The 13,580-nt window shown below is 42.3% G+C and overlaps 1 protein-coding gene across 1 annotated transcript in view; it reads right to left on the bottom strand.

Annotated features, from left to right (window-relative positions):
• MYO16 (myosin XVI) overlaps positions 1 to 13,580 on the bottom strand; it is a 611,926-nt gene that overhangs the window by 349,158 nt on the left and 249,188 nt on the right. The window contains exon 7 of the mRNA XM_047874837.1: positions 8,494 to 8,619. Coding sequence (XP_047730793.1) covers positions 8,494 to 8,619 — 126 coding nt within the window. The remainder of the gene's footprint in view (positions 1 to 8,493; positions 8,620 to 13,580) is intronic.

Below are 13,580 nucleotides of genomic sequence, written 5' to 3'. Positions count from 1 at the left end.
AATCAGTGGCTATAGCTGGTTTCTGTCTGAGACACTAAAAGGGATTGTTTCACAACCTAAGGAGAAGACACTGAAACCTTAAAGGTCTGGAACGCACAGTGTGTGCCTCCTACCTCACTGGTGTCTGCTCTACACTGTAATGAGCCATTGCCTCCCACTCAGAACCCCCTGGAGGATTTCAGATCCAACATACAAAACCAGCTAATAAATCGTTGCCCCCCGCCCCCCGCCATGTGTGGTCCCGCTACGATTTCACATGAAGCACAGATCCTGTGTCCGTCCTTCAGAACACAAGCTCTCCAACTGCTCCAGTTATCTGTGCATCCTTCCCGAGTGGGTCCCTTCTCCCCCCATGTGGCAGCCTCCTTGCCCCATGACCTTCCTGGTCCTGCTCCTCGATTAATGCCTATGCTACCCCACAGGTGTTGCCCATGCCATCTGCCCCTGGCTGGACTCCCTTTGCCCGTGCGCTGTTTTCCTGGGGTGCCCATCACAGACGTGTGCGCCTGGTCCCTGCTGCCCCCAGGGCATCCATCCCGCAGCCCGCTGCGCAGGTGCACGCACAGAGGGCTGGAAGGACAAGCACCTGCCACCCGAGGACCATTGCGGGCCCCCTCATTTGTGGGCAGAACTGCGCGTTCTGGGTCAGGCCCTGTGCTGATGAGAAACATCGCTGTCTGCCCACCCCGTTGGCACGCATTAGGCACCAGAGGGCAGTGGGGACAGACGCAACCGCCATGGTAAGTGACATGGTTCAGAGATACGGGTGCCACAGCCAATGCAGCCACTGAAGCATCGTCTCCTCATGGTCTACCATGTCAGTAAGACAGAACCACTTAACAATCTCAGGAAAAGCAAAGAACATGAGAGGATGCACATGGTGGCATGTTCCAGAAACTGGAAGTGGTTGGGTATGGTCACCTGTTCCAACCTGGTGGGGGAGGCTGGGGAATGAAGCCGGAGAACAAAGCGGACTCCCAGGCACAGGGGCTTGCAAAGTGCACTGTGGAGTGGTGTTTCCTGTCCGGGCACAGCAAAGGATGCTATGTGCTGACACTGGATGATACCTGCATTGACAAGGCTTACATGTGCAGAAGGGTGGGACAGTGCTGGTGGGCTGGTGGGTCAGGCCCCGCGTAAGGATACTGCTCCTGGACAGGGTGGGGGCAGTGGTTACATCTCGCATAGCCTCACACCATTCCCAGGTGGGAACTCATGGATTCGGGTTTATTAGGCACTGGAGAGGGGAAGAGGAGGGAGGAAGGATGATGCCCAGTTTTGTGGTCAATAAATGATGACCCATAGAGACAGCAACTCATTGGGGCTGGAGAAAGGAGCTGATGATTCCCTTCCCATATGAGTGGAGGTGGAGGGCAGGTTGGTAGAGATTACCCAGTGGGCACTGGTCCTTGGGGGGGTCTGCACAGTGAGAGGGAAACAAGGCAGTTTGGGGAGCCATAGACAGGTAGAGCACTGGGAGCTTCAGGTGAGGAGATTCCCTAAAGACGTATAAACATGTCTTTATATAGCCTGCACGGAGCACTGAGCCTGTCAATACTGAGTGCTCAGAGGGGTGGGAGGAAAACCAGGGAGTGACTTTATGTTTTCCCACAGCAAAGAAGAAATATCTGAAAAACAAACACAACAAAAACAAAACTCTCTGAGAATATCTTAATTCCTATGAACCTGGGAAAAAAATGTTTCTGGCAATACAAATGACTCCTTTGAACATCAATATACACAGGCTGTGTGATACAAAGTACTTTGGAAGGGAAGGATATTTAGGATGTAGCATTTGTGTGGTTACTTTCTGATGATTTGCTGTAGCATCACCAATCCTACTGTGGGCACTAAAAACACATCAAGGCTAGAATCAAATTTTATTTTATGTACGACTCATAAAAGAACTATAAAACCAAAAGACATCAGTCACATAAACGATTCAGTTCCCAGTTTTAGACAAGAACAAGCCATCTCTTTTCTTCTCACTGGAAAGTTCATATAAAGGGGGAGTTTTAAAATATATATGCCATCCCAGGGGTGCCTGGGTGGCTCAGTCAGTTAAGCATCCGACTTCGGCTCAGGTCGTGATCTCACACTCTGTGAGTTCGAGCCCCACATCGGGCTCTGTGCTGACAGCTCAGAGCCTGGAGCCTGCTTCAGATTCTGTGTCTCCCTCTCTCTGACCCTCCCCCATTCACACTCTTTCTCTGTCTCAAAAGGAAATAAACATTAAAAAAATTTTTTTTAAATATATCCCATCCCAGTATAAATTTCAATAAGAAAAACTGTTACAAATTATGAGTTACCTTCTCCATAAAGGTATTTATATTTGTAAGGTATTTATAAGAAAGTGAAAGTGCTATGAATGTCTCTAAAAATGCCATCAGTCTTTAAAAATGTTAGCATTTCTAAAGCTTTTTTCTTTTCCTGAATGGAGATATATTTACAGTAAATTCCTTTAGAGTTCTAAATCTCCCATACACATAACTTGATATTCAAATAAAACCTATTTCTAAAATATTATCTCCAAAATGAATATTAAGTGGTATTTTTACAGATGAACAAATTTTAAATATAATCCTCTATGTTGTACGGTATTTTCTTGACAAAATAAAAGAAACACAATTTATCCAAAATCTATTAATATAAATCTCTTAGTTGTTGTTTTTTTTTTTCTCTAGTCTGAATCAACACACATTTTGGTTTTGATGTCATGCATTCTAACAGAAAAGCCCCCCTCTGCCTCTGAGTGTTAGTGCTTTGCTTCAAGTTCTTGGTTGATTGATCTGTTTTTCAATTCCTTGGGTTAGTCTGCTGGACACAGAGATAGCATGGAGGGCAAGCAAAAGTCTTCACTGCTTGGAGCTTACATTTGGGTGGAGACCCCACCTGGATAGGTATAAGGGAGCAAAATGGAAAAGCCACCTAGGATCTTTAGATCTATCCTTGGTGCTGAAATGTGTAAGGGTTTAGAAAATAGTGAATTAATGACTAGTCATTTTCTAGAGAAGCTGAGGATAAATGTCACATTACTTTTTAAACCTGCCTCATTTGAAGACTATAACTGGGCAATTCTGGAAACCTTTATGTCGGATGTTTGTCTGTACAAATTTAGCAACTGAATCAATTGACTAGGACACACCCCAAATGCTGTCTCATGCATTTGCCTCTGCCATTCCCCCAGAATCTCCTGAGCTACAGAAAAATCCCCGTTTTAACTGAGGTTGATGGTTGCCATTGATTGAAGACCTTGGGGCCAGACTCTATGGAGGAAAAATTAGTGAGGCTTGTTATGTTCACACAGCCAGTGAGTGGTTGAGCTGGGTTCAGAGCCAGGGAGGAGGCCAGGGGAGTCCTCAGAACAAAACTGGCTTAATCGCTTGGATGGGAAGAATGAAATATAGGTGCTTGTGCAGGGAAGTGTCCAGGAAATACAGGCAAGAACAAAAAATATATACATCTTTTTTTAAAAGTTGGGGTCAAATATTTTTCAGCTGGTTTTGAAAGAATAAATTGAGCAATTGGAAACTGTTTCTCCATTCATTTATCACTAGTAAATGACGAGTGTTGGGAAAATCACTGGGGCACCGGAGAAGTAGGAATAAAAACATCAAGCTGAATTACTCTGCATCTTGCAAAGGAAATGTAGCTTTGAATCATATTTCCCACATTAAGTTCGTAACTGTTTCTCTAGGCTGAAACAAAGACTCATAAAACCCAAAGTTTGACAAATTGTTCAAATATGGCAGATAATGGGGTGAGAGCACTAATACCCATGAACTCTCCCTGCCTTATTCGCCAGCCATCCCGTTATCTTACAGCTTGCGTGTGACAGAAATCACTGGCAAGCTTTATGAAGGCAGCGGTAATTGTGCCGGGCTCGTGTTTCTTAAATCACCAAGGCACACAAGGTATCATGCTATGTATCTTATACCGAACATATGTATATAGGTTAATCATTATTTTGTATATATGTTGATATATACCAAATGGTATATCTGTTAGCCATTATTTCTTTTTGTTAAAGGTAACTGTGTAAATTAACATTTAAAAGAATCTACTTTCAATTACTAAAACCAAATGCCAATCTGCTTACCACATGGCTAACCTGTTTTATCAGTTTAATATATTCACTAGTCTTGTATCAAGGTTATAGAAAACATGTCTTTCTCCATGATACAAATTTTATCTGACTCTTATCCTGTTTTTTACCACCTTATCATCAAATAAAGCTTAATTGTAGGCCCTTTAAAAATGTAGTTTCTTGGGGGGTGCCTGGGTGGCTCAGTCGGTTGGGCGTCCGACTTCGGCTCAGGTCACAATCTCACAGTCCGGGAGTTCAAGTCCCGCATCGGGCTCTGGGCTGACAGCTCGGAGCCTGGAGCCTGCTTCGGATTCTGTGTCTCCCTCTCTCTCTGCCCCTCCCCTGCTCATGCTCTGTCTCTCTCTCAAAAATAAATAAGGACATTAAAAAATTTTTTTAAAAAAGGAGTTTCTTGGGCAGAACTTCCCCCTTTCTGCAGTGGAGGGTTTCCCATGAACCCCTGAAATGTCAGTTCCTTATTTTCATACAAACTCTTGGCCTCTGAAATTGCAGGCCCATAACTGAGAAAAGTATCAGGAGCTACATCTGATTGCCTGAGGGATATAATTTCTGAAAGCTACGCATTCTTTCTGCCTTAATCATATAGCTTCCAGGAAGTGGAACAGAAATGTCTAGATGTTCTTACCAAATAGATCTTGGAGTCAGAAATTGGTCACATTGAGACATACTCAACATGTAGAACCAAAGATCCCCACAGACACCTTATAATGGAAGTTATACAAATGCACCTTAATTTCTCTTCTGCCCACAGATGGGTTTCATGTGAAAACAATCATAAATTAACTTCTTCATCACTTTAAAACATACCAACTTAGGGGCACCTGGGTGGCTCAGTCGGTTAAGCGCTTGATGCCTGGTTTCAGCTCTGGTCGTGGTCTCACAGTTCCATGAATTCAAGCCCCACATCAGGCTTCCTGCAGACACTGTGGAGCCTGCCTGGGATTCTCTCTCTGTTTCTTTCTCTCTCACTGCCCCTCCCACTCTCTCTCTCTCTCTCTCTCTCACTCAAAATCAATAAACTTAAAAAAAAAAAGACTTAAAAAGATTTAAAAAATACCAACTTAGCCTGGTTTCTTCCACATCCTCCCTGCCAATTACAATAACCCCTGGGAGGGGCGCCTGGGTGGCCCAGTCAGTTGAGCATCCGACTCTTGATTTAGGCTCACATCATGATCTCACAATTCATGGGGGCTCCCGTGCTGACAGTGTGGAGTATGCTTGGGATTCTCTCTCTCTCTCTCTCTCTCTCTCTCTCTTTCTCTCTCTCTCTCTCTCTCTCACATAAATAAACATTAAAAAATTAAAAAAAAATAACCCCTGGAAATAACAAGCAACCCAGGAAGAGGTCTGAATAGGCAAGGAGACAGGAAAACTGGCTCAGGGCCTGCGGAAGGGAGGAATCCCAGGTAACCGAAGGCTAGCCCAGACCCAGTGTTTCCCAGCCCGACTTAGGGACAGAGAGGGGCCTGGGTAGATGCATCCCTCCCACATTCCAACTGTGTCACTCCAGCAACAGCAGGTGAGTCCAGAACCATGATCTGCTAACATGTAGTGTCAGATCAAGCACTTTTTCTTCCAACCTGCTGAGACTCCCCTCCCCAACGACAGGCAAACACAGCTGGGAGGGGGTGCCTGCAAGAGGGAGAATGCCCCAACAGGCCCCCAGTCCTGAAAGTCTTCTGTCCCTGTGGACATTCACCTACCTCACCCAGAGACATGAGGTAGCCCGGCTTGGGAAAACCTCTTCCACCCTTTGGGAGAATTAGAAGAAAGCAGTGAGAACACCAGGGGCATCAGATAAGCCAAGTGGACTAAAATGACAACTCAAGGGGTCTGAAAATGAAACTGGAACTGGAACCACAACCCACTCAAGTAGACCAGGCCTTGCAGGCTGAACTTAAACAGGCTGACTAAAACAGAAGATTTACGTAGGACCAAGATTCTCCTAACATAATAGCTGAAGTGTCCAAAATGCAATTAAAAACCCCTCACCATGCCAAGATCAGGACATCACAACTTAAAAGAGACAAGATGATGAATTGGCAACAAGAGCAAGGTGGATGGTGTGGGAACCATCTGATGATGATGGCAAGGCAGCTCTCATAAGAATGCTTCAACAGGCAACTACAAATCCTCTTGAAACAAATTGAAGTCCATCAAAGACACGGAAGTTACAATGAAAAAAAAAAGCCAAATGGAAATCACAGAACTGAGAAATACAATAACAAATAAAATACCCCAACTCCTACCAAATATTTCATTTGACCCACAATGAAGTAAAACAAAAACCACACACTGGGTTCTGATAAAAACAATTTAAATGTCCAATAACAGAAGAGGTGATGTAGTTAGTCCGAGGCATGTCTTTAAGAAAAAAAACTTGCTAATTGGGCACCTCGGTGGCTCAGTCAGTGAAGCATCTGACTCTTGATTTCAACACAGGTTTCCTGAGATTGAGCCCTGTGCCGACAGCAGGGAGCCTGCTTGGGATTCATTTTCTCTCTCAGTCTCTCTGCCCCTCCCCCACTCGCTCGCTCTCTAAATAAAGAAACTATAAATAAATAAATAAATAAATAAATAAATAAATAAATAAATAAACTTGTTAAATCTAGTCCTATTGCCCCAGAGTACATTATCCAATAAAAGCACTTGAAGGAAAACAATGTATTATTCCTTGAAATGATACCTGATCTAAATGTCCAATCAGAAAAGTTGAAAAATTGGGTAAAATGAAAGCCTTAATTAATTAAGTTGTGGTAGCATTCTGTTACATTTTACCAAGCTATCAATCCCTCACTTCTGGATTTAGCTCCTTCCAGAGGGATCCCTGACTACAATAAGCACGTTTTGATAATTCACTGATTACCATTTCTTCAGCTCAGAGCAACAGGTAGTGTTCTAGGAAATAGCACTTGCTTATATGTTCGCTTCTCTACGTTTTACTAAAGACAAAACCTCTCACCCAGCGTTTTCCAGTGTGCCACGGTGCTAGAAATGAAGCACGGGTGTATTCATGGTGTGCTGAGGTTATTGATCCCCCTGTGCTCCTATGATCTACAGGGGGATCTAGGGGACCTGGGGCCCCTGGGCCCAATGGCTTCACCATCTACAGCCTCAGGTCCCTTAATCTATCCATTTATTTACACGAACATTCACTTGCTAAAAGCACAGTTTGAAGTACTTAATAAATAGCCTGTTAGAAATATTTATTGAATGAATGAACCTTTTCATACAGAAAATGTTGTCAAAGCAAATGATGTTTTCATTAATTTGACTTTCCCTAAGCAATGTGCTTTTTCTAAAATGATTGAAATGCAAATGTTTTCCATTATTTCAATAACTGCAGTACTCAAATTTTATGATCGCTATTTTTCATACCCTTTAGGATCTAAGAGACTCAACTTGGTATGAACTTAACTTAAGGGGTGTGACTGTCACCCTAGACCAATGTTTGGGAATCAACAAGTTTAACCTCAACTTCCCTATTTATGTAAAATTGAATTATCTTCGCAAAGAGTAGTACTCAGGCTTTCTCTAACACAAAATATGGTGTATTTTATAAACAGATTTTGATATTATTATGAACACTGCTGTCATATTCACCCACATAAGTCATTTATTTTTTTTTAATTTTTTTTTAATTTTTATTCATTTTTTGAGAGACACAGGGTGTGAGTGGGGGAGGAGCAGAGAGCGAGGGAGACACAGAATCGGAAGCAGTCTCCAGGCTCTGAGCTGTCAGCACAGAGCCCGACGTGGGGCTCGAACTCACAGGCAGTGAGATCATGACCTGAGCCGAAGTCGGACACTTAACCGACTGAGCCACCCAGGCGCCCCCACATAAGTCATTTAAAAGTCAGTTTGCTTCATGATATAATGGTACCTGGTGAGAAAGTAATTTGTGCACTAGTGACTCAGGTTGTATTAGCTGTAGCCAAAAATCAATTCAAAGAAAAAATATCTGATAGTCTTTCTTCATTCATTAAGATGAAATGTAATTCATATGAAAAATAAAAACCAAAATGCAAATTTGCTGTACTTCTAACTGTAGAGAACAAATAGAATTTTTAACGATTCATGAAACTGTGAGCTATTAAAAGGACTATGAAATGTTAAGAAAATAACAAGTCCACTCTACGCAAAACGTTTACAATTGTGCATCATTTATCCAACAGTTTTGACTACAACACGCAGAATCCCGAGAATGTATGCTTTATGTATCCTTCCAAAAGACAATGTTTTCTTTGAACCATAAAACTATTCGTTTCCTAATATGATGCCATTAAAAGTCACATACGTAGTACACAATTTGAAATGAAAAAATTACATACGAAATGATATATTAATTATAGGTTTTTTCAAAGTAATTTAGGAAATCACTTCACCTGGCCATACTTTGCTGCCAAATGGAGCGGGGTCCAGTACTGATTGTCTACTATATTGAGGTCCCCGCCATGTTCGAGGAGAAGAGACACCACTTCCTTGTAGCCACTGGCACACGCCATATGTAACTGCAATGAAGAAATATTTTGTTATGCCACTTAAAAAAAAAAAAGCAATGACGTCAAAACAATTTATTCAGTGGCTTGAAGAGAGCTAATAAAATACTAAATCCAAAATACCTTTTAAAAAAGAACATACATGCGGTTTTATTTACTTGATATCAGCGGACATCATCCTTCTTTGCAAAAAGGCTTACAGGTGAGTTATTTATTCTTCACCTTCTGATCCGGACAATGTGTGCATTTTCATATAATTCCCATTTCCCCTTTTAGTGTCTCCTTCTACTATAATCTGAATACTTTTATTTATTTTTTTTATTACTTATTTTTGATAGAGACAGAGCACAAGTGGGGGAGGGGCAGAGAGAGAAGGAGACACAGAATCCGAAGCAGGCTTCAGGCTCCGAGCTGTGAGCACAGAGCCCGACGCGGGGCTCAAAGTCACAAACCATGAGATCATAACCTGAGCCGAAGTCGGACACCCAACCGACTGAGCCACCCAGGCGCCCCTGAATACTTTTAAATATAAAATACAATCATTGAACGCTTTAATACTTCCTGCCCATAAGTCACACTCGCTCTGAAATTCAACCCCTGTACTTGGTGTGACCAGAGGAGATTCGAAGATATAAATGACAATAGCAAATGTGACGGGATCATTTTAATGCTTATGAGCAGGTAAAAGGGGTGGGGACACCAGAAAGGATGAGTTAATCCTGACAGACCTTAAAATGATGATGCAGCTCTCATCTGAACGTGCTCCCCATTTAGTTTCTGAAAGCAACCTGATTTAGAAATGAAGGCTCAGGAGCCACAATGAGGAGATCAGGGTTTGCAGAAGGATTCAAACTTCCAGATGTGGTAAGTCCTGTTTCCAATGCTGCAGGCTTTATTTATAAGCCAACTATCATCACGCTCCAATTTATTCCTTTTTTAAAAATTTTTAAATGTTTGATTATTTTTGAGAGAGAGAGAGAGAGCACGCAAGCAAGGGAGGGCAGAGAGAGAGGGAAATCTAAAGCGGGCTCCATGCTAACAGCCCAGACCCTGATGAGGGGCTTGAACCCATGAACTGTGAGATCATGCCCTGAGCCGAAGTTGGAATAACGAACTGAACCACCCAGGCGCCCCCAATTCTTTTTTTAATGTTTATTTTTATTTTTGAGAGAGACAGCATGAGCAGGGGAGGTGCAGAGAGAGAGAGGGTCAGAGGATCTGAAGCAGGCTCTAAGCTGTCATCACAGAGCTGGACACAGGGCTTGAACTCACAAACTGCGAGATCATGACCTCAGTCAAAGTCAGATGCTCAACTGACTTAAAGTGGTTCTCAATTTAAATGAGGTTAGTAAGTAACCACGTGACTGATTTCCTGAACGTAATATTAAGGAACTATGAGGAAAGGAAAAATAAAAGTAATATAAAAGTAGTAAAAACAATGAGTTCTTCCTGTTTTTGTAGCATGGGGTTTTATAGCTGTTTTTATTACAAAGACAAAATTGCAATAAAGTCAAAAGGACTTATTAAATACATGTACATATATATTGCAAAAACATTTGCTTTTCTACCTCTGGTCCTAGTTATGCTCTTTAATGTACGATATGTAGTTATATGCTTATTTCTTGTACTTGACTGTACCAAAAGAGCAAATATATCCATCCAATTTAAAGCATAAACATTAAGAGCTCACATTTCACATCAATCTTCCCATACTTTATTACATATAGAACTTACCTCATTAATATTCTAGCAAACAGTCCCCAAATAAAATATCCACAAGTATTTTAGAGAAAAATAATTTTATATATTTGTTCTCCAAAAAATATCAATCTTTCACCTGCCCCTAAATTTATTCTACATTATTGAATAATCAGTTAATTCGGAGGTTACTCTGAACTATGTGCACTAAGATCGGGATCTCAGAAGGTTTTCATTTTTAATATAAAATGCACCAAGAACTGTCCATTTGTTGGTCAGCACCTGATACTAACGATGTCAAGTTCACAGGATGAACTGCTTACGAGTAGATTTGCTTTCGACTCAGCAAAACTGGGTTCTGCCATATCAAACTCAGCCCAGCTCTCAGCCTGTCACGTCAGGCACTGCTCAAGGAAAAGACTAGAAGGAAAGTCTTGGCTCACTCGGCAGAAACACTATCAAAAGCATGAGCTCCCAGTGACCTCTCTGGAGACAGACAAATTTAATCCTAGGCAATCGCAAAATGGAAGTAAAAAACCCTGACTTTGAATACTTTCACACCATCACAAGAGATGACAGAATTTTAAAAATTCATCATCGTAAAATATCAAGAGCTTAGAGCCTTTACCTCGATTCTCCTGGCAACCAAATTCTGAATCCATAAGCAAGCCTACAGACCCTACAGGGACACTCTCATCATTAAGTCAGAGTGTAAAAAATGGCTATTTTCTGAAGTGTAAAAAATGGTTATACCCCTACCTTGCCGCTATTGCTGGAAGCCATCAGGTGCCAAAATGTGAAAGTGTTTACCACTATGGCGTCTCAGAATACTCCTCTCCCGCTATTATATGGGGTCTTAGGAGAGACACAGAGGTGGTTGTTGTTTTGGTTGACAACTGGCAACAGCCTCTTGGCAGGACAACTGGAAAAGGACGACCTTGGAAAATTATGGCAAGTTGGAAATTACTCTTCTAACAGACTGCTCTTCAGGAAAGCACAGTGCGCCGTCACCTGGAGCATATAATCCGCCTGATCAATCCCTAATTAACGGGCATTTCTGTATTTGCCACACTTCTGATCTTATACAAGATTGTTCTGTTGATAATCACTATGTTTGCATCTCTGACCATTTCCTTCTGACACATTCCCAGAAATAGAATTGGGATTCTAAAACAATGAACGATTTTTCAAGTTATTTCTGTAGGCTGCCACACTGAGTTCCAGAATGTTGGTGCCAACTCACACCCCAACCAGGGCTGTAGGCAGGGACTCAGCTTTCTGTGTGCACAGACCCTGTGTGCATAGGCCTTATGTGCATAGACCTGTGTGTGTGCAGACTCCGAGTACATAGACCTGCATGTGCATAGACCTGTGTGTGCACAGACCTGTGGGTGCACAGACCCCGTGTACATAGACCTACGTATGCATAGACCTGTGTGTGCATAGACCCTGTGTGCATAGACCTGTGTGCAGACCCCGTGTACATAGGCCTGTGTGTGCATAGACCTGTGTGTGCACAGGCCCCATGTGTGCACAGGCCCCATGTGTGCACAGTCCTTATGTGCATAGACCGTGTGCATAGACATGTGTGTGCACAGACCGTGTGTGCACAGACCCTGTGTGCATAGACCTGTGTGTGCATAGACCTGTGTGTGTGCAGACCCCGTGTACATAGGCCTGTGTGCGCACATACCTGTGTGTGCACAGACCCTTTGTGCATAGACCTGTATGCGCATAGATCTGTGTGTGCACAGACCCCATGTGTGCACAGTCCCTATGTGCACAGACCGTGCGCATAGACCTGTGTGTGCATAGATTCTTACTTAGGTTTCTGATCTTTGCTGTTAATTTCTAAAACAACTATAAATAATTCCAGTGTACTCAACTTCTAACAATGGGTCTCTTTTAATATATTTACAGGATAGTTATATTTCCTTTAGTGAAATGACTCTTACTTGTTTCACTACCGAGAGAGGGTCATCTTTTTCATTCATTTCTATGAACACTGCATATTTGATAAATATCAACACTTTGGAAGAGCCAGTGTAAGCATTATTCCTGGTTTATTATCTGCCTCTTAATTCTGCTCTTGTTGGATGCATAAATGTTCACTTTAATTTTTGTTGTAGTCAATGATATCAGGGTTTCCCTTTGTGTTTTCTCCCCCTATTTGTATAGCGGAAGGGATTCCACCACTCAGAATTAAGTCCTTTTTATTGCATAACATGGAAAATGGGCATCACTGTTGTCTCTCAGTCTTGTATTTGTGCACCTAAGTTTTAAAAAGAAGCTGTGTGTGAGATTTGAAATATATGCCCACTGAATGTGGCCTTATTTAAGGTCTGTGACCTCTGCCGCCCTACATCGGGAAGGTCACTCTAAGGTTAATGCCAAATTTTGATGAACATGATGTTGGGAGTAAATAAAAATCAGTCTTGAGGAATAGCTATTCAAACACCTACAGAAATGAGTCCAGGTTTTGAACCAATAATTTCACATCTTCTCCTATTCTACTTTTATGTCAGAATGTTAACAGAGGATTTTTCCTACCATAGTTTTGACTGAGTGTGAATATAATATATATCCTATCTCAAAGTAAGACCATATATATATATACATATATATATATACACACATATATATATGTATATGTATACATATGTATGTATATATGTGTATATATATGTATATGTACATGTGTGTGTGTGTGTGTGTGTGTGTATATATATATATATATATATACATATATATATATATATATTTGAAAATGGTTGTCCAAAAACTGCCTAGATTACTTTTGACCCCGACCTCAAGAGATAAAAGGACAGCGTACATGTGGGTGTACCTGTGCTGGGGGTGGGGGCCTGGGTTCCTTCCTAATTCACGTCAGGGGAGCCTGGCTATGGTGACCGCCCACGGAAGCCATGTGTCCTCAGCGGCACGGCGAAGACACTGTCACTTAGGTTTTGATTCCTGCCTAGAAAAAGTAAAGGGCAGCGATGGGCTGGCTCTCCGCTCGGTGGGCTGCAAGGGGAGGTCGCAGACACCCTGGCATCCACTGGCCCTCATGAGTTCACAGGGGCAAAAACAAATGCGGGCAGATTTTTCCAGGGACAAGCTGTGTTCGTTTTCACTTCTGTGTCAGGGGAGTGCCTGAGGGGGCGAGAGAGACAGGCTGGAGCACCTCAGATTCCTTAGAATTGAGGCAGGTGTAAAGGACCATCTGGAGATCCCCAGTGATGACGGTGAGGAGGTGATATCTGAAGAACCTCCAC

This window comes from Prionailurus viverrinus, chromosome A1 (genome assembly GCF_022837055.1).
Source record: "Prionailurus viverrinus isolate Anna chromosome A1, UM_Priviv_1.0, whole genome shotgun sequence".
Classification (NCBI taxonomy): Eukaryota; Metazoa; Chordata; class Mammalia; order Carnivora; family Felidae; genus Prionailurus; species Prionailurus viverrinus.
The sequence above is the reverse complement of the archived record's forward strand: the minus strand, read 5'-3'. Positions and strand labels throughout refer to the sequence as shown.